At 40.2% G+C, this 27,248-nt stretch overlaps 2 protein-coding genes across 2 annotated transcripts; both read right to left on the reverse strand.

Annotated features, from left to right (window-relative positions):
• Positions 1 to 1,954: 1,954 nt before the first annotated feature.
• LOC142178123 (uncharacterized) lies at positions 1,955 to 3,091 on the reverse strand. The gene is made up of 2 exons (XM_075247454.1): positions 2,462 to 3,091; positions 1,955 to 2,161 (listed from the first exon to the last, which is right to left on the reverse strand). The coding sequence occupies exons 1-2, from the start codon at positions 3,089 to 3,091 to the stop codon at positions 1,955 to 1,957; spliced, it is 837 nt and encodes a 278-aa protein (XP_075103555.1).
• A 21-nt stretch (positions 3,092 to 3,112) lies between these two features.
• Positions 3,113 to 3,649, reverse strand: LOC142178124 (uncharacterized). The gene has a single exon (XM_075247455.1). It carries the CDS (start codon positions 3,647 to 3,649, stop codon positions 3,113 to 3,115), a length of 537 nt encoding a protein of 178 aa, XP_075103556.1.
• Between the last annotated feature and the right edge of the window lie 23,599 nt (positions 3,650 to 27,248).

Below are 27,248 nucleotides of genomic sequence, written 5' to 3' on the forward strand. Positions count from 1 at the left end.
TGCAAAAACTATATGAACTAGGTCCTGGATTCCCCCTAGAAGCACCATTTGTATTACACTTAAACCAACTCTCAAATGGAAACTCCTATGTTACTCTCTTGGTCATTACATAATGTTTGTAACCTTCAAAGAACGTGATCATATCCTGCCACATTAATCAAATATTTTGCATCCAAGGGTATCTGACCTTTGCAAGACTATGTAGAGTCTTATTTACCTCATGAATGACCCTATTGCAAGATACGGATCCTCCATATTTCATTGTATTTCTTCTCTTCCAAAGCTCCCATAAAACCACCGGAGGTACTGCCTGAATTAATGGCTTAAGCATTTGGCAACAATGTATTTTCTAGCATTCTCTTATAACTTGATGTACCTGTACCATGTTGATAATTATACCTGCTGCTTGAAGGAATGTTTTCCATACCCTTTTTGTAGTTTCACTTTTAAGGAATAGATTCTAGAGCATGTCTTCTTTTGGATTCAAGCAACCCCAACACTTGGACACCACCATATAACCATTTCTCCTCCAAAAATCATCAGTTTGTATCTTAGCTTTCCACAATCTCCATAGGAAGAATGAGATTTTAAAAAGAAGATCTTTAATCCACATAGTCTTGTATTCTACATTTGTAGGTGCCCTGTGCCTTATGTTCTGCCAAGCACTTCCCACTGTAAATCTCCCTATGGATGTTGGCATCCACTTAGGGGAATCCCAGTATTCATCATTGCCATTAAAGTGCACTTCTTGCCTTATATAGTCTGCAATATCTGCCTTGGAATGATTTCTCAAGAACATGATCATTTTAACTGTATTGTTCTCTCAATTCAGCCACTTCATGCAGTTCTTCACTAATAGGAAAATCTGGAGGTACAACATTATATAAAGCACCTAAACCAGTCCAATTTGCATGCAACACATTGGTACAACCCCTTTTCATCTCCCATAATATGTCATGTTCTATCTCTTTCCTTACTTCTAATATTTTCCTCCAAACATGTAAACCTTGTCTAAATAGAACAACTGTAGGTAGTTCTTTCTTACCGTACTTATTCCATATGAAGTTTGACCATAGGGACATAGTTGTTCTGAACTTCTACCATAGCTTAGCAAATAAAGCCTTTGATATATCAAATAGTGATCTAAAACCTAGACCACCTTCTTCCTTTGGTAAGCTTAAGTTAAGCCATTTTGCCCAGTGCCTACTTCTTCCTTCTTCTTTGTTACTCCAGAAAAATCTTACAAATGGTCTTTATACAAATGGTCCAACACATTGTAAGGAGGGTCTAACACTGATAGCATATGAGTGGATATACTTTTAAGGAAACTAGTTATAAGTGTTGCCTTGCCACCATAAGATAGTAGCTTTCCTTTCCAGGAATGTAGCATTGCTTTCACCTTCTTTATGACATCAATGTAATAGTTCTTCCTCCTTCTTGTGTTGAATACAGGGCATCCTAGTTAAGTGAATGGAAATTCCCCTTGTTGAAATCCTGCAATTGTCCCTACAGTAGAGGAAATAGATCCTGCCACTTTAGCATGCATGAAATATGAGCTCTTCGTTCTATTTATAAGCTGTCCAAAAGTGTGCTCATATTGGGTGATAACCTCCTCCACCTTTTCTATGGAATATGGATCAGGAGAAACAAAGATGATTGTGTCATCAGCATAAGTCAAATAGTTTAATAGATCAGTCCACTTTGGCATTCCAAAACCTTTAAAGCTTTTATCTTCAAACAACTTATTTAGTGATCTTGATAGTACCTCGGCTGAAATGATGAACAAAGCTGGTGATAAAGGATCTCCTTGATTGAGACCTCTTGTGGACTTAAAAAACCCTACTGATTGTCCATTAACAAGGAATGAATACCAATTGTTTGATAGCAGATTCCAAATCATATTGATGAAGTGCTCAACAAATCCCATTTTTCTCAACACATGAAGTAGGTGTTTCTATGAAACCCTATCATAAGCCTTAGCCATATCCAACTTGATCACAACATTAGCTGGCTTCCCCCTTAACCTTATATCAGTTACAATCTCTTGAGTAAGTAACATATTCTCAAAGATAGTCCTTCCTTTAACAAATCCAGATTGATTGGAGGAGATCAGAGGAGGAAAAATCTTCTCCAACCTATCATGCATTACCCTTGATATGATCTTGTTAATGAAATTACTAAGACTTATTGGTCATAAGTCTGAGAATGTGGTAACCAAAGCTTTTTTTGGCAGTAGTACCAGATTAGTATGAGTTACTGATTTTGGTAATTGAGCTCTACTGTAGAAGATCTGCAGCATGTTGAAGATGTCTTCACCTACTACATCCTAACACTCTTGATAGAAGATTTCAGTAAAACCATTAGGTCCACTTGAACTATCTCCACTCAAAGCAAATACTGCTCCCTTTACCTCTTATATAGTAGGCATTCTACAAAACTCCTTGTTTTGTTCCATAGATACCATAGAAGGAACATTACTCAGAAGATCAAAGCTTGTTGGATCACCCTCATGACTAAACTTATTTTGAAAGAAATCTACTGCTTCCTTGTCCAATAGGTCCTGTGTTTCAATCCACACTCCATCTCCATTATGGATCCTATTAAGTTTTAATTTTCGCCTCTTGCCATTGACATGGTTGTGAAAGAATCTAGTATTTCTATCCCCTTCTGCAAACCATGTCATGCCTGCTTTTTGTTTCCAGTATTGCTCCTCAATGTTCAAATATCTTTTCAATTCTGCCTGTGCCTTTTGGAGGATAATTTTGTTGTCAATTGTTGGTTCCTCCTCAAACAATATTTCCTTGATTTTAACTATATCTTCCTTAATGGCAAGCTGCTTTAATATATCTCCATATGCCAGCTTACTCCATTTAGAAAGTGCTATCTTCACCATTCTAAACTTTTGTTTGAATATCCATAATGGATCTCTAATGAAGTTTGCTACCCAATTCTGGAAAACTACATCCTTGAAAGTCTCATGCTTTATCCAGAAATTTAGGAATCGAAAAGGTTTCACAAGATGTGTTGTGTTAGCTCCACAAATCATCAGCAAAGGTGCATGATCTGAACCTGTTCTTATGAGATGTTCCATTTCAATGTTGGGAAAAAGACTTTAGAAAGGCAAATTGACTATTATCCTATCCAACCGCTTTAAAATACACTCAGCATTTGGTCTACTATTCCACCATGTAATGGGGTTTCCTTTGTAACCAAGATCAAATAATCCACTTGAATTTACACAAGATGAAAAGTCCTCATATTCTGTGGGATAAACTGGTAGGCCTCCTATCTTTGCTTCCTCACTCAATATAACATTGAAGTCTCCACCAACTACCCAAGGCATTTTCATGTCATTAGCACGATTATACAAGTTGTCCCACAATTCTAGCCTCTCAAGTGAAGAACATTTGGCGTAGACAAAAGTCATAATAATGTATTTACCAATGTCTTTATGATAGACCTTGATAGTCACATGCTGCTCGGTATAAATCAGTAATTCCCACTCAACCACACTATCTATGAACAACCATATCTTGCCATTTATGTTTGAATATGCATTGTCCATTCCTAGAATTCTCCTGTATCTCTGAATGTGCTCAGTTTTTTGGAATGATTCCATTAGTGCAACTATGAAGAATGCATGCTCCATGTGCATATTAATAACCCTCTGAAAGACCTGTTGGGTTTTGATAGACCTTATATTCCAGATTAATGTCTTAATCATCATTTGGTAGTAGAAGCTGCCCTTCTAGGCAGTATTCTTTTAGGTTGTGGAATCTCTTTTTTTTGGCCTTATTTCCTTCCCTTTTTGCCACTCTAGTATCCAACTCTAGGAGATAAATCTGCTTCACTTGCTATTGCCTTAAAGTTTCCTGTTGTAGATACAACCTCCCTTTCATCTTCTAATTGCTCCTGAGTACCTATTGGTTGTTGAAGCTCCACAGGTGCAACATTGTGTGTAACAAGGTCATGTAACACTTGCATTGGAGAATGTACGAGGATGTTGAGCTGAATGTGCAGTGGCTGCCTACTCCCAGAATTGCACGCCATGTATCTTGGCTCAATTGCACCTTCTTGAAGGGGTACCATAGCATGCTGAGGTTCATCTCCACTTGACTCCTTCATCACAATTGCATATTGATCTCCAGATTGCAAACATTCCACATTATGTTTGTCTGTATCATTAATAACTGGAGTTAAGCTAGGATTTTCAACATTCCTAAACTGCTTCTTCTTTTGAGTGGTATTGGATTCCATTCTTTGGTAGATCTTTTTTGAACTATAATCGTGTCCTTGTGTTTGCCAACAGAGTCGTTAACCACGGCCCGACCAAAAAGGGTTTGTATGTCTTGTTGTTGTTGGTCTGAAGTCATCTCATTATTCTCCACTACCACCAATGCATTCTGCTCTCCATCACCTATTGTCTGTTGCATCCTCCTGAGTGACAATTCACAGATAGATTCCCATCTAGGTGCATCTGTAGGTAGTAATAAGTAGATGTCTGTTCTAGTGAGGTTATGTTTTTTGCACCCAGTTGTTAGATGTTCAGATTGCACATTAATACTTTGCTCCTCCTCTTGATTCCCTTCATCTGTTGAGTCTTCTTTACCATTGACACCATCTAGTAGTTCCCCTTTCTCTGATTCTTCTTCAACATGATCACTCCACAACTTCCCTACACTAAGTTTTAATCTTTCATCATCCCTGGACATACCATCTGTTGCACTAGCCTGGTTGGTTATCACAAGATTATCAACGAAAGTTCTATTCACCCATTGTGCTGTTGATTCCTTTTGAATATCCTCAACAGCCTCATTCCCATTCCCAGTATATTTGTACTGGTTCCTTTCTTCGACGATTCAATCCCAGGAGACTTAGGAGTGACAACCGCTGCTGTTGGATTTAAACTTCTAGCTTTAGTCGAATTAGTTCTTGGGCTTTGTTTGACAGTGCTTTCCTCTGCAATAGACAAATGACTGTTTTCCTCTTTGTCACCATCCTCTACCTGTAATACTGCAAACTTATTTACTATTTGAACTGTTGAGATACTGTTCCATCAGCTGGAACTATTTCTTTCCCAGTTTTAAGTTTAACTTCTGTTTTGGTTTCAGTATGTTTGAGTAATCCAGGGGTGTTTTGTCTTGTGTATTAAGGTTAGGGATATACAGGGATTTTTTGGAGGGCAGGCCAGCCAATGAATAGGGCTGGCCGCCGGCCGGAGCAGCCATGGATGGGGTTTGCCCTAGTTGTGCCCTTATTCACAGGAGAGAGAAGAGAGTGTGTCTCTGTGAGTTGGTCTTTTAGTATATACATTAGTTGTTTCATCAATAAAGTCATTTTCGTTTACTTACTTTTTCCTAACAAGTTTCATCTGTTTTAAAGGCATTTGCAGAATCCAATCAGTTTAAGCGAAAATGATTTTTGAAAAAGTCTTCAAACGAACCACTTAGGCAAATTCGTCAGTTAAATAATTTTTGAAAGAAAAGTGATTGCACAATACAAATCAGATGTGGATTTTACAAGGATGGAAAAATCACTTTGGGAAATCAACCAATTTATACCAAATAAGTCTTCAAAAACAATCAAGGTATAACTCATTTCACATTTCTTTGGGCACATGAAAGGTTAAGTATTAACGTAGACCTGCATTTTAAAGAACTCATATTTTTGAATAAATCCTGCAATGCATTTTAAGAAAAAATTGAATTCCCTTTTTCTAAAGTTATAAACCTATTCTTGAAACAAGCATTTCTCTATAGGACTAAATATTTCATCACTTTAAGTACTTTCACATAGACCCACTTAGTAACTTGAATTACTAATTGACTAGGATATAAATAATTCTTCCTATATATTTAGCCTAAGTTTAAGGAACTACTTTAATGTAGATTTTAAGGGATGCCTACCACCTTCAATTTTCCTTAGAATAACTAGAACTCTTACCCCGATTCTTACTAATTTAGCAGACCATTAAGATAATGATCTTTATAGACTTATAGGTACCCTAGTATACCTTTAAATATTAGGTGGCGACTTTTCTTTTATCAACTTCAGAGGACCACACGTTGTACTTTATTTTGACCTGTGTGAAATAGGGTGCAACAAGGGTATTTTCTATTGCACCGGCTATTTCTCAGGCAGAGGGCGGAGTGCAGACTCCAGCAACTCGTACCCTAAGCAGATTGATCTAGAGGATTTGCTTCCATAGTAGTTGTTGAGCGTCCTTTGTAGGTGGATGAGCAGAGAAGGTTAGAGAAGTTCCGGAGGCAGGATCCTCCGCGTTTTGATGGTTCTCCTGCAGTAGATCCCTGATATTTCCTTGATGGTTTCTATGAGATTCTTCAGAATCTCAGACTCGTTGAGTCCAATGGAGTGTATTTCACCGTGTTTCATATTAGAATGTCTTACAAGAGGTGGTGGCAATCATATGAGCAGGGTAGAGCAGTTTGTTCCCCTCCTCTTACTTGGGCTTAGTCCTCCAAGGTCTTTTTGGAGAAAATTGTGCCCCACACAAGGAAAGATGAGCTGAGGAGGCAGTTTGAGCATCTTCAGTAGGGCCAGATGCTAGTTACTCATTATGAAATGAGGTTTACCGAGTTGTCCGATCATGCTACTATTTTTATTCCCTCTAAGGAGGAAAGAGTGAGGAGATTTACTGATGGTCTTCACCATAGTATTCGACTTGCTATGGCTAGGGAGGCAGAGACCAGGACTTTATTTCACCAGACTGTAGAGATAGCACGTCATATTGAGCACATCCCCAATGAGACTACAGAGATAATACAGGGTAGATACAGGAGGTCCCAACATTCAGGTTGCTTTAGTTATGCCTTATGTGGAGGCTGAGGTCAATTTGGGAGAGGCCATTCTAGCAGGACAAATTATCATGCACCACCACCTAGTCGAGGAGTTCATGTCTTGTTTTTAATAAGTGCCCTTCCAGTGCCGATTTCTCATCACGCTCCAGCTATTCAGAGTTCATCTATACCTGGTTCTTCTGGTTGATATTCTGGTTCACGGAGTCTGATTCAGGCCCCTTAGTCATTTTTTATAAGAGATTGCTATGAAGGTGGAGACTTGGGGAATGTCACAAAATATTGCCCCCGTTTTCATAGAGGTTCAGAGCAACAGGGAGGTCATACTATGATTCATGCATCAGTTACTACACCACCCGCTCATTTAGCTCGGGTGGAGGTCATCTAGTACGTGGTCATCCTAGAGGTGAAGCTCCATCTAATGGAGGTCAGGCTAGATGATATGTATTTCCAGGGAGGTCCGAGGCTATCACTTCTAATGCAGTTATTACACAAATTATTTATGTGTGGCATAAAGATGCTTCGGTATTGTTAAATCCTGGCTCTACCAATTCATATGTGTCATCATACATTATTACGTGTCTAGGTATACCACGTGATTCCCTTGCTACCCCATTTCATGTATCTATACGGTTGGGAATTTCGTTATAGTAGATTGATTTTATCGGTCCTGTGTGGTCACATGTGGTTTTGAGACGAGGGTGGACTTCATATTGTTAGATATGGTAGACTACGATGTAATCTTGCGTATGGATTGGCTATCACCGTACCATGCTATTCTTGATTGTCACGCTAAGACCGTGACGTTGGCTATGTCGTGGTTGCCAAGGATGAAATGGAGGGATTCTCTTAGTTGCACTCCTAGCAGAGTGATCTCATCTTTGTAGGCTCAACAGATGTTTGGGAAAAGATGTTTGTACAATGACCTTGCTGGTTGTTTTGTGTATTGGAGCCCTGCTCTCCTATTTGATGCTTTCCATATGCTTCTTTGTTGTTTAATGACTTACGTGGATGGTTTGCTTCATTTCGAGTATATTTTGGAGTGAATTGGAACACTTAGTTATAAGGTTGGAAGCTTAAGTTATAAGAGTTAACTAAGGTTTGGCGTTTGTGTAGGCGACACCTGAATGGTGTTTATATGGTTGCAATAGGTTTGTATGGTGATTTTGTACTTAGGCGTATGATCGGATTTGGATTGGGAGGTTCCTAGGTTGATTTGGCTTTTTGGACGGAAGTTGGAAACTTGAAGGTTTGAAAGGTTTACAGGTTTGACAGGGAGTTGACTTTGTGATTGTCGGGGCCCGTTTGGGATCTCGGGAGGTGGGATAGGTTTTTCATGTCATTTGGATATTTTGTGCAAAATCTGAGGTCCTTCTAAGTTGGTTAGATATGGTTACCCTTGAGGTTTGAAATTTGCAAGTTGATTAGTTCATTAAGCTTAAATTGAGGTGTGATTTTTGGTTTTGATATTATTTTCTGTGATTTGAGGCCTCGAGTAGGTCCGTGTTATTCTTTGGGATTGATTGATATAATTGGTTAGGGTATCGAGGGGACCACACGTGTTTCAAATGGATTTTTTGGTCATTGGAGTTTGGTGGGTCTGCTGCAAATTTCAGGTGTTTGATTTGCTTCGCAATCGTGGAGTAGGTCTCGCCATCGCAAAGGCTTATATTGGCACTGTGGCATTTTTCTCTTCGCGTTCACGATGGGAGAGTTGTGTTCCCAAAGTTTTGTGAGCAGTAGCCTTTGCGTTCGCGTAGAAGGAAGGCAGGTTGGGGGTGTCAGGCATTTGGTTTTCGCTTTAGGGGGAGGGCGACCGCGTTCGCATAGTTTAGTGGAGCTTTGTTCATCACGTTCACGGATAGGGCACCACATATGCGAAAGGGTTATTTCAGGCTGGGGAAGATTATGCTTCGCGAACAAGAGGCTTGGCCGCATTTGCAAAACGGTATAAATAGGCAGAGTTATACGTAGTCATTTTCGAGACTTTAAGCTCACTTTATCATATGGTGAGATTGGGAGCTCGGATTGGGGTGATATTTGAGGCGATTTTTGCTCACTTGGGTTGGGTAAGTATTCTTAACTTGGGTTTAATTAATATTCATGATTCTATCTTTGATTTTGGCATTAGATTGGTGAATTTAAGAGGGAAATATTTGTGGTTTTGGAAATATTTTCTTAAGTAAAAAATGGAGATTTTAACCTTGATTTGGTATCGGTTTTGGATAAAACTTCTATATTTGAACTCGTATTGGAATGGTTAGTCGGGATTCATGATTTTTGTCGGGTTTCGGGAGGCGAGCCTAGGTTGGCTTTTTGCAATGTGATAATAATTGGAGCTTTATTACTTGGAATCGATTTCTATAGCCGCATTTGATGTTATTGAGTTGTTTTTGACTAGATCCGAGCCGTTTGGATGTCGATTCGCATGGGAAGGGCTTTTTGGAGTATTGATTCACGCGCTTTGAGGTATGTAACATGTCTAAACTTGGTTTGAGGGTTAGTTTCCTATTGTCTATGATATTTGAGATATGTTGGGGTGACGCATGTGCTAGGTGATGGGCATATGTGCGTACACCGAGGTTATTCATGATCCAGGTAGACCTTAGGCTATTATGTGCCTTATTTTGCCATCATGGCTTGTTATATCCATGTTTTCTCTACTTGTATAACAACATGAGCTATTATTCCTACTAGAAATCATGTCTAGGCTATATGTTTATCTGTTGAGATATGATAGGGCTATTCTTGATATTTTGAGCCATTTGCCTTAATTATAGTCATACTCTCAGTCATGATTTTATATTTGTGTATTATATAACTGTCTTTGTGTCTTCTTTATATGCAATCCCATATTCTATTAATGCCCTTATATGTGTGACACGGTTTGAGTTTGTGTACTGTGAGATGTGAATATTTGAGACTTGAGCGGTTGATGACTGTGCTTGGGGCCATAGACCCGATTTGGTATTGATTATAAGGTGACGTTTACGCCAGGACCATGTTAGGCTAAGTGGTATTGATCTTGAGGTGACGTGTGTGTCAGGCCCCATGTTGCGCTATGTGATATTGATCGTTGATGTAGATCCGGTCAGCTTTTGGGCAAGGACATTTCCTTACAGAGTCAGGCACTAATCGTGGGTGCATGCACAAGGTCATATATGTGCTTGGGTGAGGGACTTGTGTCAGATACCCATACAGTGCTAGGTGTGGTTGTCGTTTTTGAGTGTGAGAGTCCAAGGGCAATTATGTCAAGCACTACACATGTGCAGAGATATGACATACTTGATGTTTTAAACTGCGATATTATTGATTCTAGCATGCATACTTGTCATGCAGGCACCGGGACATCTCCCTTCTCTCTTGCTTATTGCTACTTGATGTCATTAATTAATGTTGGACTTGGAATCAGTGTTAAGTTGACAAAACCATGATTAGATGACTTCTATGAAAGAATTGTCTTAATTGGTATTCTTGAAAAACATGTATATATTCTGTTGAATTTAAAATTGCTTGTTCTACTTGTCATTACTGTTATTATTTCGTTATTGTTAAATTGGTAATTAGAAATGAGTATTGCACCTTGTCGAGCACGTCATTGCTTTTAGCCTGAGGTTAGGCTTGTAACTTAATGAGTACATTGGGTCGGTTGTACTCATACTATACTCTGCACTTCATGTGCAGATCCGTGTATTGCCGAGAAATATGATTGCTGGTGAGTTGCTCCAGTACCAGTTTTCTTGGAGATCTCGAGGTAGCTGTTGATTCCATTCGTAGGCCTTGAAGTCCCTTATCCATTTGTTTATGCTATTACTATTCTATCTTTCAAATATTTATGTATTTTAGATCAAACTATGTATTTGAAAATTCTCTAGCGCTCACGTACTCGGTGACACATATCATGTGATGGTTTTAGTTGTATTATTACTATTGGCTTCCGTTATTTATGATTATCCAGCCGCTAAGACTGTTAAATTCTGTTATTTGAGTTTATTGTTGTTATTTTATTATTGGCTTGCCTAGCAAGTAATGTTAGGCACAGGATTGTTTCGTGGGATTTGTGTTTATAGGGTCCGGTCAATAGATGGTGGTAAGTTTATGAGATGGATCGACTAGCAGGATCACCTCCTCTTAGATTGGCTCAATTCTTCGACTCAGGGTCATTTTTAGTCAGAGGTTGCTATGAGTGTGGAGAGTTGGGGCAAGTCACGAAGTATTGCCCCCGTCTTTGTAGAGATTCAGTGCAGTAGGGAGGCAAGACTATGATTCTCGCACCAGTTGCTACATCCACCACTCAGCCAGCTCGGAGTGGAGGTCATCCAAGACGTGGTCGTTCTAGAGGGGCAACTTTGTCTAGTGAAGGTCGGGCCAATTGATATGCTTTCCTAGGGAGGACTGAGGTTGTTGCTTCTGATGCAGTGATTACATGTATTGATTTTGTATGTCGTAAGGATGTTTCGGTATTGTTTGATCCTCGTTCAACTTATTCCTATTTGTCATCATACTTTACTTCTTGTTTGGATATGCCTCAGGGTTCTTTTGATGCTCCTGTGCATATGTCTACACATGTTGGTTATTCTATTATGGTGGATTGCGTTTATTGGTCATGTATGGTCACTATTTGTGGTTTTGAGATGAGGGTAGACTTCCTATTTTTAGATATGGTGGATTTTGATATGATCTTGGGTATAAATTAGTTTTCCCCGTACAATGCTATTCTTGATTTCTGTGCTAAGACCGTAATATTGCTGATGCTGAGGTTACCGAGGTTGGAGTGGAAGGGTTCTTTTGGTTGCACTCCTAGTAGAGTGATTTCATTCTTGAAGGCTCAATGGATGGTTGAGAAGAGATGTATAGGGTATCTAGCTTTTGTCAGAGATATTAGTGCTCATACTCCTACCGTTGAGTAAGTTCCAGTAGTGAGGGAGTTTCAGGATGTGTTTCAAACCTACCGAGTATGCCACCAGATGAAGACATTGATTTTGGCATTGATTTGGCACCTGGTTCACAACCTATCTCTATTCCTCCGTATCGTATGGTTCTAGAAGATTTGAAGTAATTAAAAGAACAGTTGCAAGAGTTGCTAGATAAGGGGTTCATTGGGCATAGTGTGCCACTGTTGTTTGTTAAGAAGAAGGATGGTTCTGTGAGAATGTGTCAGTTGAACAAGGTGATCGGCAAGAACAAGTATCCATTACCCCGCATTGATGATTTGTTTGATCAGCTTCAGGGTGACAAATTTTTCTTGAAGATTGACTTGAGGTTGGGGTATCACCAGTTGAAGATTATGGCTTCGGACATTCCTAAGATTGCTTTCCAAACTCGTTACGGGCATTATGAGTTGTTCGTGATGTCTTTCGAGTTGACTAATACCCTAGCAGCCTTTATGCATTTGATGAACAATGATGATATATTGGTGTATTCTCGTAGTTGGAAGGAGTATGAGTAGCATTTAAGGATCATGCTCCAGACTTTGGGAGAAGAAGCTATATGCTATGTTTTCCAAGCGCGAGCTTTGGTTAGACTCTGTGGCATTCTTGGGCAATATGGTATCTAGTGATGGGATTAAGGTGGACCTAAAGAAGATTGATGTAGTTCAGAGTTGACCCAGACCTTACTCCGCTATAGAGATCAGGAGCTTCTTGGGTTTGGCTAGTAATTACCGCCGCTTCATAGATGGATTTTCATCTGTTGAAGCCCTATTGACTAAGTTGACTCTGAAGGGTGCTCCGTTCATGTGGTCGGATGAGTGTGAGGAGAGATTTCAGAAGCTCAAGACAACATTGACTATAACTCTAGTGTTGGTTTTGCCTTCGGGATCATGGTCATCTACGGTTTATTATGATGCTTCACGGGGTGGAATTGTATATATGTTGATGCAGAACGGTAAGGTGATTGCCTATGTGTTGTGCCGGTTGAAGCCCCATGAGATGAACTACCTAGTGCATGATTTGGAGTTAGCAGCTTTTGTAAACACACTCAAGATCTGGAGGCATTATTTATATGGCATGTCTTGTGAGGTATATAGATCATCGGAGTATTCAGCATATATTCAAGCAAAAGGATCTGAACTTATGGTAGCGGTGGTGGTTAGAGTTATTGATGGACTATGATATCACGTTATGTCATTTGTGACTTGTGTGCAAAGTTTGGTTCTAATCCGAGTTCCTTAGGCATGAATCAGATGCTTGATTGGAAATTTAGAAGCTTATGAACTTGAGAGAAGTTCAATTTGTGGTTTGATCGTCGATTCAAAGATGTGATGACCTTGCATGTATTTGGAGACTTTGGATAGGTCCATGTAGTATTTGTGGACTCTTTAGTATGATTGGACGGGGTCCTGGGTGGCTCGGGTGAGTTTCGGACCACCCGGAGCTTGGATGAGGTTGTAGATTTTCTACTTGTGTTTGGTGTGCTTTGCAATCACAAAGAAACTCTCACGATCGCTGAGGCTTATTTTGGAAGTTGTGATTTTTTTCTTTGCATTCGCAGATAGGGGGTCGCGTTCGCGAAGGGTTAGGGACATTGGTTTTTGCATCCACGGGAGAAGGGCTCGCGTTCGCATCGAGAAGAGCCTGACTGGGAGCCGACTAGTGTTAGGCTTCCCATTTGCGGGGTTAGGATCGCATTCGCGTTGGCTTGGGAAGCATGTGCATCGCGTTGGCGAGATCTTTACCAGCTTCCCATAGGGTATTTTTGAGGCAATGTCAGGTTATGCTTCACAACGCGAGGCTTGGGCCGCGTTAGCGAAGGGTATCGCTAGGTAGACTATATTAAGTTTCCATATCAGAATTTTAGCCCATTCTCTCTTATTTTGAACCCTACACTTAGAGAAGGGCAATTATCGAAGAGGATTTTCATATAAGGCAAAAGGGTAAGTGATTTCTACTTGATTTTGACTTTATATCTTGTTTCCCCATGAATTATTACACATGGATTATGGGATTTGAAAGTGGGATTTATGTATTTTTTAGTTGGATTTTGGGGAGCGAATAATTGATTTTTGAACCCTAAATCGCAGTCGGATTTGGATGAAACTTGTATATATGGACTCGTATTCAAATGGGTAATTGAGATTTGTGACTTTTGTTAGGTTCAGGGAAGCGAGCCCGGGTTCACTTATTGGTGGACTTTGCATAATTAGATATAGATTGGAGCTTTATTATTTGGAATTGATTCCTATATCATCGTTTGACTTTATTGGGTTAATCCTTTGCTAGATTTGATGAATTCAGAGGTTGATTTGAGAGGCAAGAAGTATGTTACATAGGCTTAACTTGACGATATTTTCCTCATAAACTACGATGTTAGCTATATGTTGGGGATTACACATATGCGTGCACCGTGTTTATTCTTGATCTGGGTAGATTCTAGTTTCTTATATGCTTGTTTGGCTATCATGCTTTATTGATATCATATTTTCTATACTTGTTGACTGCGCGAGCTATTATTCATGCTAGAAATATTGTTTAGGCCATTACATTTCTATTTGAGACATGATAGAGCTAGTTTTGCTATGTTGATCTATTTTCTTTAGTCGTAGTCTTATTTTACAGTCACAATATTATATTTCGTGTGTTGTATCTCTATATGTGTGCATACCTTATGCGTTATCTCACAAGTTGATTGTGTCCTTGTGTCTGTGGTACTGGTTTGAGCTGAATTATGGCACGTTAGAATATTCTGTGTGGTATTGTGATTATGGTACTAGAAGATGTTGACACATTGAGACTGAGCAGATTGATGACTGATTCTAGGCCTTGGAGCCATATTGATATTGGTTGTAAGGGACGCTTGCATCAGGCCCCTGAGTGGGCTGAGTGATATTGATCATTGACTCTTGATCCGATCAGCTCTTGGGCTAGGATCCGCTCCTCCAGAGTCAGGTATAATGTTGTGAGTGCAAGCACTTGATATATGCTTAGTGAGGGGCTTTATGATAGGCACCCGTACAATTCTGAGTATATGTGTATGTGTGTGTGTGTGATGATTAAGGGGCTGTGAGCTAGGCACCACGAGCGTGCTAAGAGTATGATTCAGGGGTATTTGTTCTAGGGACTAAGTATGGGCTGAGATTATGTTTATTTGATATTTGATGTTCTCTCATGATGTTTCCTTAATTGATTTATTCGGAAAGAATGCTTATTTCCTCTTAATGTGATATTGTTGGGTGCCATCACGGCTCCGGTTGGTGTTTGGGTCGTGACAAGTTGGTATCAGTGCCCTAGGATACTTAGGTCTCAGGAGTCATGAGCAAGTCTTGTAGAGTCTTGCGGATCGGCAGGGAGATGTCTGTACTTATCTTCGAGAACCTATAAGTCTATTAGGAAACATCTCTTTATTTCATTGTCTATAGTGTGGATTTGTTTATGCCTGTATTCTGAATATTTACCTTCTATTTTCTCACATATGGTGAGGACACGTGTGGTGCAACTAAGCAGGCACTGGTACCCTGGGCTAAGGCTATGAGAGGATGGCGCTGAGGCAGAGGTAGGGCTGGAGCATGCACCGCAGCTAGGTCCCCTGCTCGAGCAGCTGTAATGGATCTATCGGTTGCTCCCGTTGAGGATTAGATTCATGATTATGTTGAGCTGAAGGGACCAGCTCAGGTTCCCTAGGGTTTATTTGCTATGCCATCCGTTCAGGATGCCTTGGTTTGCATGGTTGGTTTATTCGAGAGTTTGGCTTATGATGGAGTGTTTCCTACTGCACATGCTACTTCTCAAGCAGGGGTGAAGTGCAGACTCCTGCTACTCGTACCCCCGAACAGATTGATATGGGTTTTTAGAATCCAGGAGTAGTTGTAGTTTCTGCACTGTAGCCTGTATTTGCTTCTGGAACAGTTATTGAGCCTGCTTTGTCCGTGGATTAGCAGAAAAGATTGAAGATTTTCTGAAGGATGGATCCTCTGCATTTTGACTGTTCTCCTACAGCATGTCCCTAGGATTTCCTTGATGGTTGCTATGAGATTCTACAGAATCTCCAACTCGTGGAGTCCAATGGAGTATATTTCACTGTGTTTCATCTTAGAGGGCCAGCCAAGAGGTGATGGCAGTCATATGAGCACGGTAGAGCAGATGGTTCCCCTCCACTTACTTGGGCTCAGTTCTCCAATGCCTTTTTGGAGAAGTTTGTGCCCAACACAAGGAGAGAGGAGCTGAGGAGGCAATTCAAGCATCTTCGGCAAGGTTAGATATTAGTTACTGAGTATGAGATGAGGCTTACGGAGTTGTCCCGTCAAGCTACTATTTTTATTCCCTCTGAGGAGGATAGAGTCAGGAGCTTCATTGATAGTCTTCACCATAGTATTCGCCTTGCTATTGCAAGGGAGGCAGAAATCGATACATCATTTCACTAGGCTGTGGAGATAGTGCGTCATATTGAATGCATCCACAGTGAGACTAAAGAGATGATGTAGGGTAGGGACCAGAGGTCCCGACATTCTGGTAGCTTTAATAGAGCCTCAACTGGAGGCCGATGTCGATTTGGGAGAAGCCATTCTAGCAGGCCAGCTTATCATGCACCACGATCCAGTCAGGGAGCTTTTGTGCAGTCTTGGTTCATTGCACTTCCAGTACAGAGTTCTCATCTCGCTCCATCTATTCCGGGTTCATCTATACCAGGTTCTTCTGGTGGGTATTCTTGTTCATGGGGTCTGACTCAGGCCCCGCAATCATTTTCGGTCAGAGATTGCTTCAAGTTTTGGGATTTGGGCTATGTCAGGAAATATTTCCCTATTTTCATAGAGGTTCAGTGCAACAAGGAGGTTAGATTATGATTCCTGCACTGATTGCTACACCACTGGCTCAGCCATCTTAGAATGTTGGACATTCAAGACGTGGTCATTCTAGAGGGGGAGTTTAGTCTAGTGGAGGATAGACTAGATGTTATGCGTTTCCAGGGAGGACTAAGGTTATTGCTTCTGATGCTATTATTACCGGTATTGCTTATGTGTGCCCTAGGGATGCTTCGGTATTGTTTGATCCTGGTTCTTTTTCTTCATATGTGTCATCATACTTTGCTTCTTGTCTGGATATGCAACGTGATTCACTTTCTACACATGTTCATGTATCTACATCGGTTAGGGATTTTATTATGTTGGATCGAGTCTATCGGTCATGCATCGTTGCTATATATGGTTTTGAGACGATAGGAGACTTTCTATTATTAGATATGGTGGACTTTAATGTGATCTTGAGTATGGATTGGTTATCTACATACTATGTTGTTCTTGATTATCATGGTAAGACCATAACTTTGGCTATGTCAGGGTTGCCGAGGTCGGAGTGGAAGGGTTCTCATGGTCGTGCTCCTATTAGACTGATCTCATTTTTTATGTCTCAAACAATGGTTGAGAAGGGGTGTTGGGGTGTGCCCGATGTTGTTTGTTAACAAGACGGATGATTCTATGAGAATGTGTATTAACTACAGGAAGTTGAACAAGGTCACCATCAAGAACAAGTATCCACGGCCATGCATTGATGATTTATTTAATCAGCTAAAGGGTGCTAGAGTGTTCTCAAGATTAACTTGATATTGGGGTATCACCAGTTGAAGATTAGGGCCTCGGACATCCCTAAAACGGCTTTCAAGACTCGCTATAGGCATTATAAGTTTTTGGTGATGTTATTTGGGTTGACTAATGCCTCAACAACTTCCATGCATTTTATGAACAATGTATTCCAGACTTATTTAGATTCTTTTGTCATTGGATTCATTGATGATATATTGGTGTATTCCAGTAGTAGGGAGAAGCACGAGTAGCATTTGAGGATTGTGCTTTAGACTATGAGGGAGAAGAAGTTATATGCTAAGTTTTCCAAGTGTGAGTTTTGGTTGGACTCACTGGCATTCTTAGGCAACGTGGTGTCTAAGGATGGGATCAAGATGGATCCGAACAATATTGAGGCATTCCAGAGTTGGCCTAGACCTTCTACCGCTACTCAGATCCGGAGTTTCCTAGGTTTGGTTGGGTACTATCATCACTTTGTAGATAGTTTCTCGTCTATTGAAGCCCCATTGACCAAGTAGACTGAAAAGGGCGCTCAGTTCAGATGGTCTCATGAGTGTAAGGAGAGCTTTCAGAAGCTCAAGAATGCTTTAACTACAACTCTAAATTTGTGTGTTGCCTTCAGGATCAGGGTTGTATACTGTCTATTATGATACTTTGCTTGTTAGCCTTGGTTGTGTGTATATGTAGGATGGTAGGGTGATTTCCTACGCACCGCACCAATTGAAGCCCTATGAGAAGAACTATCCAGTGCATAATTTGGATTTAGCAGCTATTGTGCAGGCGCTAAAGATTTGGAGGCACTACTTGTATGGAAAGTCTTGTGAGGTCTATACGGATCATCAGAGTCGTCAGTACCTTTTTAAACAGAAGTATTCGAATTTGAGGAAGCAGAGGTGGTTGGAGCTATTGAAGGATTATGTTATCACTATTTTATATCAACCGAGGAAAGCTAATGTGGTTGCTGACGCCTTGAGTAGAAAGGCGGAGAGTACGGGGAGTTTAGCATTTATCATGGTGGTGGAGAAGACTTTGGCTAAACACATTTGTGAGATTGGATATTTCAAAGATGAGAAGAGTCCTTGCTTGTTTTGTTTCATACTCATCCTTGTTTGAGCACATTAAGGCTTGTGTATATAATCTCGAATCAAGGCACTCACTTTACTTTGCACTTCTGGAGAGCTGTTCAGCATGAGTTGGACATGTAGGTTGAGTTCAGTACTGCATTTCACCCTCAGACGGACAAGCAGTCCGAGTGGAACATTTAGATTTTGGAGGATATGTTAAGAGTCAATGTTATCGATTTTGGAGATCAATGGGATTAGTGTCTACCATTAGTAGACTTTGCATATAACATCATCTATCGGTCGAGCATCCAAATGGCTCCTTATAAGGCATTATATTGGAGGCAATATCGTTCTCTAGTTAGTGGGTTTAAGCCTGGTGAGGCTAGATTGTTGAGCATAGATTTGGTTTGTGATGCTTTGGAGAAGGTGAAATGGATTTCGGAGCAACATTGTACAGCGTAGTCCATGAAAAAGAGTTATGATGATAGGAAGGTTCATGATGTGGCTTTCATGGAAGGTGAGAAGGTTCTTCTTTAAGTTTCCCCTATGAAGGGTGTGATGATTTATGGGAAGAAGGCAAGTTGAGCCTTTGGTATATTGGTCTATTCGAGGTGTTGGAGAGAGTGGGTGAGGTGGCCTACAGACTTGCTTTTCCACCCAGCTTATCGGGAGTTCATCCGATGTTTCACGTTTTCATATTTCAGAAGTACTATGAGGATCGATCACATGTGTTGGACTTCAATTCAGTGTTGTTGGATGAGAATCAGGCTTATAAGGGAACAACCGGTGGCCATTTTGGCACGTTCAGAAATTGAGGTCGAAGGATATTATGCCAGTGAAGGTTCAATGTGGATGTCAATCGGTCGATGAGGCTACTTTAGGGACCGAGCATGATATGCAGAGTAGATATTTTCACCTTTTTGGCATTTCAACTATGAGTCTAAACCTGTTCGAGGATGAATGTTTGTTTAAGAAAGGGAGAATGTAACGACCCGGCCGGTTGTTCAGTGTATTTAAGCCATGTTCCCCTATTTGATACTTCTAATCTAATTGTTTGTTATTTTGTGGCTTGACGGAATGGATTGTCTGGCTTCGATAAGGTTTTGGAGTGAATTGGGACACTTAGTTCCATGGTTGGATGCTTAAGTTGTAAGAGTTGACCAAGGTTTGACTTTCGAGTAGATGACTTGAGATTGGTGTATTGATGGTTTCAATAGGTTCGTATGGTAATTTTGGACTTAGGCATATGTCCGATTTAGATTTGGCGGTTCCTAAAATATTTTGGCTCTAATTGTCGAAAGATGAAAATTTAAAGGTTAGGAAGATTCATAGGTTTGAGCGGGAGTTGACATTGATGTTATCGGATTTAGATTATTATTTCAGGACTTCTAATAGGTTCATTATTTCATTTGGAACTTGGGTGCAATGTTGGTTATGATCCGAGTTGGTTAGGCATGAACCAGACCTTGGTTGGATGTTTAGAAGCTTATGAACTTAAGAAAAGTTTGATTTGTTGGTTGATCGTTGATTCAAAGATATCATAATCTTGCATGTGTTTGGAGGCATTGGATAGGTCCGGGTAGTTTTTACGAACTTGTTGGTATGATTGGACAGGATACCGAGTAGCTCAGGTGAGTTTTGGACAACCCAGAGCTTGGTTGAGGTTGCATATTTTCTGCTGGTGTATGGTGTGCTTCGCGTTTGCGGAGGCTTATTTTGGCAGCTGCGATTTTGTTCTTCGCGTTCGCGGATAGGGGGTCCCATTAGTAAAGGGTTAGGGCCGTTGGTATTCGCGTTCGCAGGAGAAGGGCTCACATTTGGGTACAGGAGAGGTTGCTGGGAGCCGGCTAGTGTTAGCCTTCACTTTTGCGGGGTCAAGGTCGTGTTCGCGTAGGCTTGGTATGCTTGTACATCTCGTTCAAAAGATCTCTACCGTGTTCGCGTAGGGTATTTTAATGCAATGTTAGGTTATGCTTCGCGAACGCGCATTCGTAAAAGGTATCGCTGGGCAGATTATATTAAGTTTCCATTTCGGGATTTTAGCCCATTCTATCTTATTTTGAACCCTAGACTTGGAGAGAGGCTATTTTTGAAGAGAATTTTCACATAAGGCAGGAGGATAAATGATTTCTACTTGATTTTAATGTTATGTCTTGTTTCCCCTTGGATTATTACACATCGATTATCGGATTGGAAAGTGTGATTTAGGGGTTTTTGTGTTCGATTTTGGAGAGTGAATAATTGAGATTTGAATCCCGAATCAGAGTCGGATTTTGATGAAATTTGTATATATGGACTCGTATTTGAATGGGTAATCTAGATTTGTCACTTTTGTCGGTTTTGAGAACCATGCCTAGGTTGACCTTTTGGGTGACTTTGTATAATTGGATAAATATTGGAGCTTTATTGTTTAATTGATTCCTATAGCCTTGGTTGACATTATTGAGGTTTTTTGGCTAGATTTGACCCACTCGGAGGCTGATTTGAGAGGTAAAGGCTTTTTGGAGTATTAATTCTCGTGCATTTAAGGTAAGAATTTTGCCTAGGCATGGCTTGTGGGTATTTTCCTCGTAGACCATGATGTTTACTATACGTTTGGGGCGATGCATATACGAGGTGACGAGCACATATGCACGCACCATGTTAATTCATGATCTGGAAGATTCTAGGCTCTGATATGCCTTGTTTGGATATCATGCTTTATTGATATTTTATTTTCTGCACTTGTTGACTACTGAGCTATTATTAATACTAGAAATCATGTCTAGGCCATTACTTTTCTATTTGAGACATGATTGAGCCATTTTGATATGTTGAGCTATTTGTTTTAGCTGTAGTCCTATTTTTTCAATCAAGATAATATATTTGTGTGATGTATCTCTGTCTCTTATGCATTCCTTATATGTTATCTCACATTGGGTCCTTGTATTTGTGGCACTGGTTTGAGCTGACTTGTGGCACGTTGATAAATTCTGTGCGATATTGTGTTGATGGTACTGAGAGATGTTGGAACATTGAGAATAAGCAGATTAATGCATGATATTTGTCCATATAGCCATATTTATATTGGTTGTAAGGGACTCTTGCGTTAGGACCCTTAGTGGGCTGAGTGATATTGATCGTTGACTCTTGATCCGATTAGCGCTTGGGCTAGAATCCGCCCGTCTAGAGTCAGGTATAATCCTGTGAGTGCAAGAACTATATATGTGCTTAGTAAGGGGCTTTATGCTAGAAACCCATACAATGTTGAATGTATATGTGTGTGTGTGATGATTCATGGGCTATGAGCCAAGCACCGCGAGCGTGCTAAGAGTATGATTGAGGGGTATTTGTGTCAGGCACTAATTATGAGCTGAGATTTTGCTTATTTGATATTTGATGTTCTTTCAAGTTGATGCCTTAATTTATTTATTTGGAAAACATGCTTATTTCCTCTTAATCTGATAGAGTAGAACCTGTTATTATTGAGCTACTTTTTCTTTCGCTATTATTATGTTGTTATTATTGATGTTGGCTGTTCAAAGTGAGTAGCAGACTTTGCCAATCTTGTCACTATCTTCAAAACGAGGTTCGTCTTGTTACTTACTGAGTACATGGGGTCGGTTGTATTCATACTACACTCTATGCTTTATGTACAGATCCAAGTCCTGCTGATACAGTTTATTGCTAGAGAGTTGTATCAGTACATGTTGGACATTTCAAGGTAATACTAACGTTACGTTCGCATGCCTTCCTACTTATTCTATATAGCTCAGGTATCGATGATACTAGATTTTGCGATGGTTTTTAGTTGTATCACTATTCAACTTATTTATTTATGATATTTCGCTTATGAGACTATTTAATACTATTGTTGGATTTTTATTTTCGCGTATCTTGTTGTTGGCTTACCTAACAATCGGTGTTAGGTTCCATCATGGCTCTGATGGGAGTTTGGGTCCTGACAAGCACTATCTTTATCGCTTGAGGAGGATGCATGTGTAGAAGACGCACTGTGTATTGCGTTGCGGATGCTTGACTAGTACTACAAATAATCGTGTGATTGGTAACCGCTGATGTTCAAGTTTTTCTACTTGGTGAGGGGAATTTATGGGAGTATTTTTCATGAGATAATTATATATGCGTAACGTGGCAGTCACTAAGTGGTCAGTTAGAGATCAGGATGGAGATTTTTGTATTCTTAAGATTTAGATATTGGATCTTCGTAGAGGCTGACTATTCCTTTGATTTCAGACTATGAAGGTGTATTAAGGGTCAGGCGGCTGATTGTATATGTTATGGGTAGGGTACTGTGGAATTTTGGAAGGTTATTGAAAGGCCCCGTAAAATTTTACAAAAGAAAAAAATAATGTTAATAATGTTTCGTGGTTCCGAATTGGTTTTACGTATTGTGTATTATAGAAATTCTCGCCGTGGCTCGGACTTTTTGGGGTTGAACAATGCACCGGAAAGTGAAGAAAAGTGTTTGGCAGTGTTATGCATGTCTCCTGTCCATTATGTGACCGCAGAATCACTCTGTGGACCGCATAATGGCTGCAGAGTGAGGCAGTTAATTGGGCCAGTTTGGATGAAATTTTGCGGTCTACTATGCGACTGCATAACTGTTCTACGGTTCATTATGCGACTGCAGAACAGGTTTGCGGGCCGCATAGTGACCGCAGACACGGACAGTTTCTTGGCTGTTTTTGTCACCGATTATGTGACCGATATGCGGTCCGCATAACGATTATGGGATCACCTATGCGATCGCAGACCTTGTTCCGGAGCTTTATTTTTGAGGTTTTTAAACCAGACCCTATTCCGTTAAAACACACCTCATGGACTATTTAGAGCATATTTTTTGATATTTTTAGAGTGAGAGAGAGGGTCCTAGAGGGAGAAGTGATCTTCTTCAAATTGTTCTTCAATTCTCATTTAAATCTTGAAGATGATCAAGAGAGACACCTAGGTCTTCTTCCTAAGAGGTAAGATTCTATCACCCAAACTCTTAATTTCAAAATGTAACTAGAATGGGCCATTAGTAAGGTAATTCATGGGGATAGGAGTGCTTACCTTGCATGCATATATCCTTGTAGTATGTGGGAAGATTGTGAGCTAATAATGGTAGAGAGTGGGTTGGGAAATGATGGAATCTTCCACAAAAGAGCCTTGAATCATTGATGCATACCTAGTAGTTGATAGTATGCTCAAATAAGCTAAAACCGGTTTCATCTTCCTAATTTTGGTTCACTTTTGTTATATTGCTAAAATAGATTGAAGTTGCTAATAGTCCGGAACATCTTAGACTTTTAAAAGGCTCAATTGAGATATGTTGGCTAAACCCCCTTCTCCGTAGAATCGAACCCCACGTTGTTCATGTAATTGGAGTAAGCTCTTGATCATTATAGAATTGGCGATTTTTAATGTGTTTGTGTTGAAGGATGTAATGTCTTGTTATTTAAGGATATGTTCAAAAATATGGAATATGTGTTTGAACTGTTAAGACTTACAGTCAAGATTGAAATAAAGGCCGTTATGCCAAATTGTATGAAAAGCCTCTATGTGCCTAAGATTTCCAAATTGCTCATATGTGAATTTAGTGTCCTGAATGCGAAGCCTTATTGTTTTTGATAATGATAATGATATTGAATGTGGAAAAGGGGTCTGGAACTATGAAATACGACCAAGTGCCAAGAAAGACTTTATAATCATAATTACTAGTGCCAATGAATCGAAAGTATATGAAAGAAGTGCGATGTGAGATGATTGACTGAAAAAGGTAATGTCTCAAATGAGATGGCCTAGCCGGTCTGGCCGAGATCAGACTCCGTGTAAGAACACAGTGGTATTGTGGATGAAATTGTGAAAAAGGTTGATGTCTCAAATGAGATGGCATAGCTGATAGGGCCGTGATCGGATGTCATGCCGCACACATGGTGGTACTGTACTGGAAAGTTATAATGAAATTGTGGAAATGTCTCAGACGAGGCAGCCAAGCCGGCCGGGCCGAGATCGGACTCTGTGTAAGAATGCAGAGGTATTATGAATTGTGGAACATCGGTACTAAAGGTCACCCAACCTAGTAATATGAAAATTGTCTTGAAAATGTATATGATCTTTAACTTGTTGTTTTACTATTGTTTGAAAATGCGCTTCCTGAGGATGGGGCATGACAAACTTGGTATCAGAGCCAAGGAATCGAAAGTATATGAAAGAAGTGCGATGTGAGATGATTGACTGAAAAAGGTAATGTCTCAAATGAGATGGCCTAGCCGGTTGGGCCAAGATTGGACTCCGTGTAAGAACACAATGGTATTGTGGATGAAATTGTGAAAAGGGTTGATGTCTCAAATGAGATGGCCTAGCTGATCGGGCCGTGATCGGATGCCATGCCGCACATATGGTGGTACTGTGCTGGAAAGTTATAATGAAATTGTAGTAATGCCTCAGATTAGGCAGCCTAACGGATCGGGCCGAGATCGGACTCCGTATAAGAATACAGAGGTATTATGAATTGTAAAATGTCGACACTAAAGGTCACCCAACCTAATAATATGAAAATCGTCTTGAAAACGCATATGATTCTTAACTTGTTATTTTACTATCATTTGAAAATGTGCTTCCCGAGGATGGGGCATGACAAACTTGGTATCAGAGCCAATGAATCGAAAGTATATGAAAGAAGTGCGATGTGAGATGATTGACTGAAAAAGTTAATGTCTCAAATGAGATGGCCTAGCCGGTCGGGCCGAGATCGGACTCCGTGTAAGAACACATTGGTATTGTGGATGAAATTGTGAAAAAGGTTGATGTCTCAAATGAGATGGCGTAGCCGATAGGGCCGTGATCGGATGTCATGCCGCACACATGGTGGTACTATGCTGGAAAGTTATAATGAAATTGTGGAAATGTCTCAGATGAGGCGGCCAAGCCGGTCGGGCCGAGATCGGACTCTGTGTAAGAATACAGAGGTATTGTGAATTGTGGAACATCGGTACTAAAGGTCACCCAACCTAGTAATATGGAAATTGTCTTGAAAATGTATATGATCCTTAACTTGTTGTTTTACTATTATTTGAAGCCCTTATTGAATTCTTGATTGTTCCTCTTGTATTATTATTCATTCTATTGAGTTGGTGTTTAACTATACATACTAGTGCTATTCGACGGTACTAACGTCCCTTTTGCCGGGGGCACTGCATCTTTAAATGAATGTAGGTGGTTACATAGCAGACAGCGCAGATCACAGATAGTGTTGCATCCTCTTCTCAGCGGACTCGGTGAGCCCCATTTCATTCCGGGGTCATGTATTGTACCTTTTGTTTATATTATGGTCACTTTTTGAGGTATAGCAGGGGCCTTATTGCCGCACCATCTTTACTCTCTTTTGTATTTTTAGAGGCTCTGTAGACACTATGTGGGTTGTATATGGGTGTTGGGAATGTTAAACAAGTCCTATTGTGTTTGATCACTTGTTCCACTTGAACTTTAATAAATGTGTATTTTGGGACTTAAAAGCGCAATGACTAATGAAATGATTTAGGATTGTATGAATGAGACTCCTACTGTATAATTAATGAAATCACGTCTTCTCTCGATCATGGGTTAATTGGGTAAAAAGTATCTAATAGGCTTTCTCGGTCGGGTTCACTCGGTTGAGCGTCGGTCGCGCTTCTTGAGGATGGGCATGACAATTATTTACTTATATTGGGATGACTGGAATTTATTTGGGAAACCATTGGTAGGCCTAATGAGAATGTGTATTCTATACCGGATTGGGTTTGCTTACTCTTGGGCATCAATTACTGTTGGTGTTTCATCGAGCAGAATAGATTTTATTCATGCCTTGATTTGTTTCATGTGTTACTCTCTTATGGTACGATGGGTTGTGAGACTGCTTGGCTATTCACCCGCATGATGTAGGTCTATTTAGGCCTTGTGCCGAGATTTGAGTGAGTTGGCTTTTGGGATGTTGAGTTGCTTATTGCACCTTAGTCGTGTTTTTCCTGTATGCGGTATATTGTGCTATCCAATTTTCCATGGTTATGGTCATGTACTTTGCGTTCTTGCTATTGATACACATTTGTTTGTGGATTATGAACACTATGGCTCGATGGGTATTCCATGTGGATCAGTATGTTAGATCGTGTTACGCTTCGCAGCGGACTTATGCTAGGATATGATCCTCTGTGCTTATTTTGTGTGTCATGCTTCTCCCTTATGGGATAGGATCATAACATGGTGCCTTGGTGGTGGTATCTGCTGAATATCTTGAATGGTTCTCTTATTTGGTTCTCCTTCCATCTTGGGTTATATTCGAGTTGTTGCTTGTTGGGTGCGGATTGCATCACAAGTGGCTCTAAGTGGCCTTTAGTCTGGCTTGTCTGTGTCATTAGTCAGCTTAGAGTTTGGCAAGGATGATTGTCGGGCGAGAGAGGTTCACGACTTGTTGTTTTGGTGGGTGGTTGTGAATTTTTACATGTTTATTTTATCATTAGCAGTGTTGCGAAGGTTTGGTCAATCTTCTATTTGATATGAGTTATGTTACCGGTATCAGGTTTATTAATGTGCAGCTAATGTGGTCGGAAGGTATTGCTATAAGTATATGAGCTTTGCAGTACATCGTGTGGTTATATCTTGGAAATATAGTTATGGCTTGATGCATCTTATTGATACTGATAAAGTGTGTACATATGAGAATCAGATCTTATAAGGAATTTTGGATGTTGGAATTTGGTTCTAAGTTGTATGGGCTAAGGTTGAAGAATGAATCTTTAATCGGGGTTGTGCTAATGGACTTATATGGATTATGGTGACGTGAGGTTACCTGTAGGTGTGTGTATGATGAGTTCTTACAGAAATTTGGTAGCTTTGGAA

Source organism: Nicotiana tabacum, chromosome 24, assembly GCF_000715075.1.
Source record: "Nicotiana tabacum cultivar K326 chromosome 24, ASM71507v2, whole genome shotgun sequence".
In the NCBI taxonomy this organism is placed as follows: Eukaryota; Viridiplantae; Streptophyta; class Magnoliopsida; order Solanales; family Solanaceae; genus Nicotiana; species Nicotiana tabacum.

What these genes read in the sequence shown, in the direction of transcription:
- LOC142178123 (XM_075247454.1), bottom strand. Translation starts at nt 3,091, where the DNA reads ATGGAACATCTCATAAGAACAGGTTCAGATCATGCACCTTTGCTGATG. An exon ending in TGAGTAATGTTCCTTCTATG is followed by an intron (nt 2,162 to 2,461) that starts GTATCTATGGAA and finishes TTCATTAACAAG; the next exon opens with ATCATATCAAGGGTAATGCA.
- LOC142178124 (XM_075247455.1), bottom strand. Translation starts at nt 3,649, where the DNA reads ATGGAGCATGCATTCTTCATAGTTGCACTAATGGAATCATTCCAAAAA.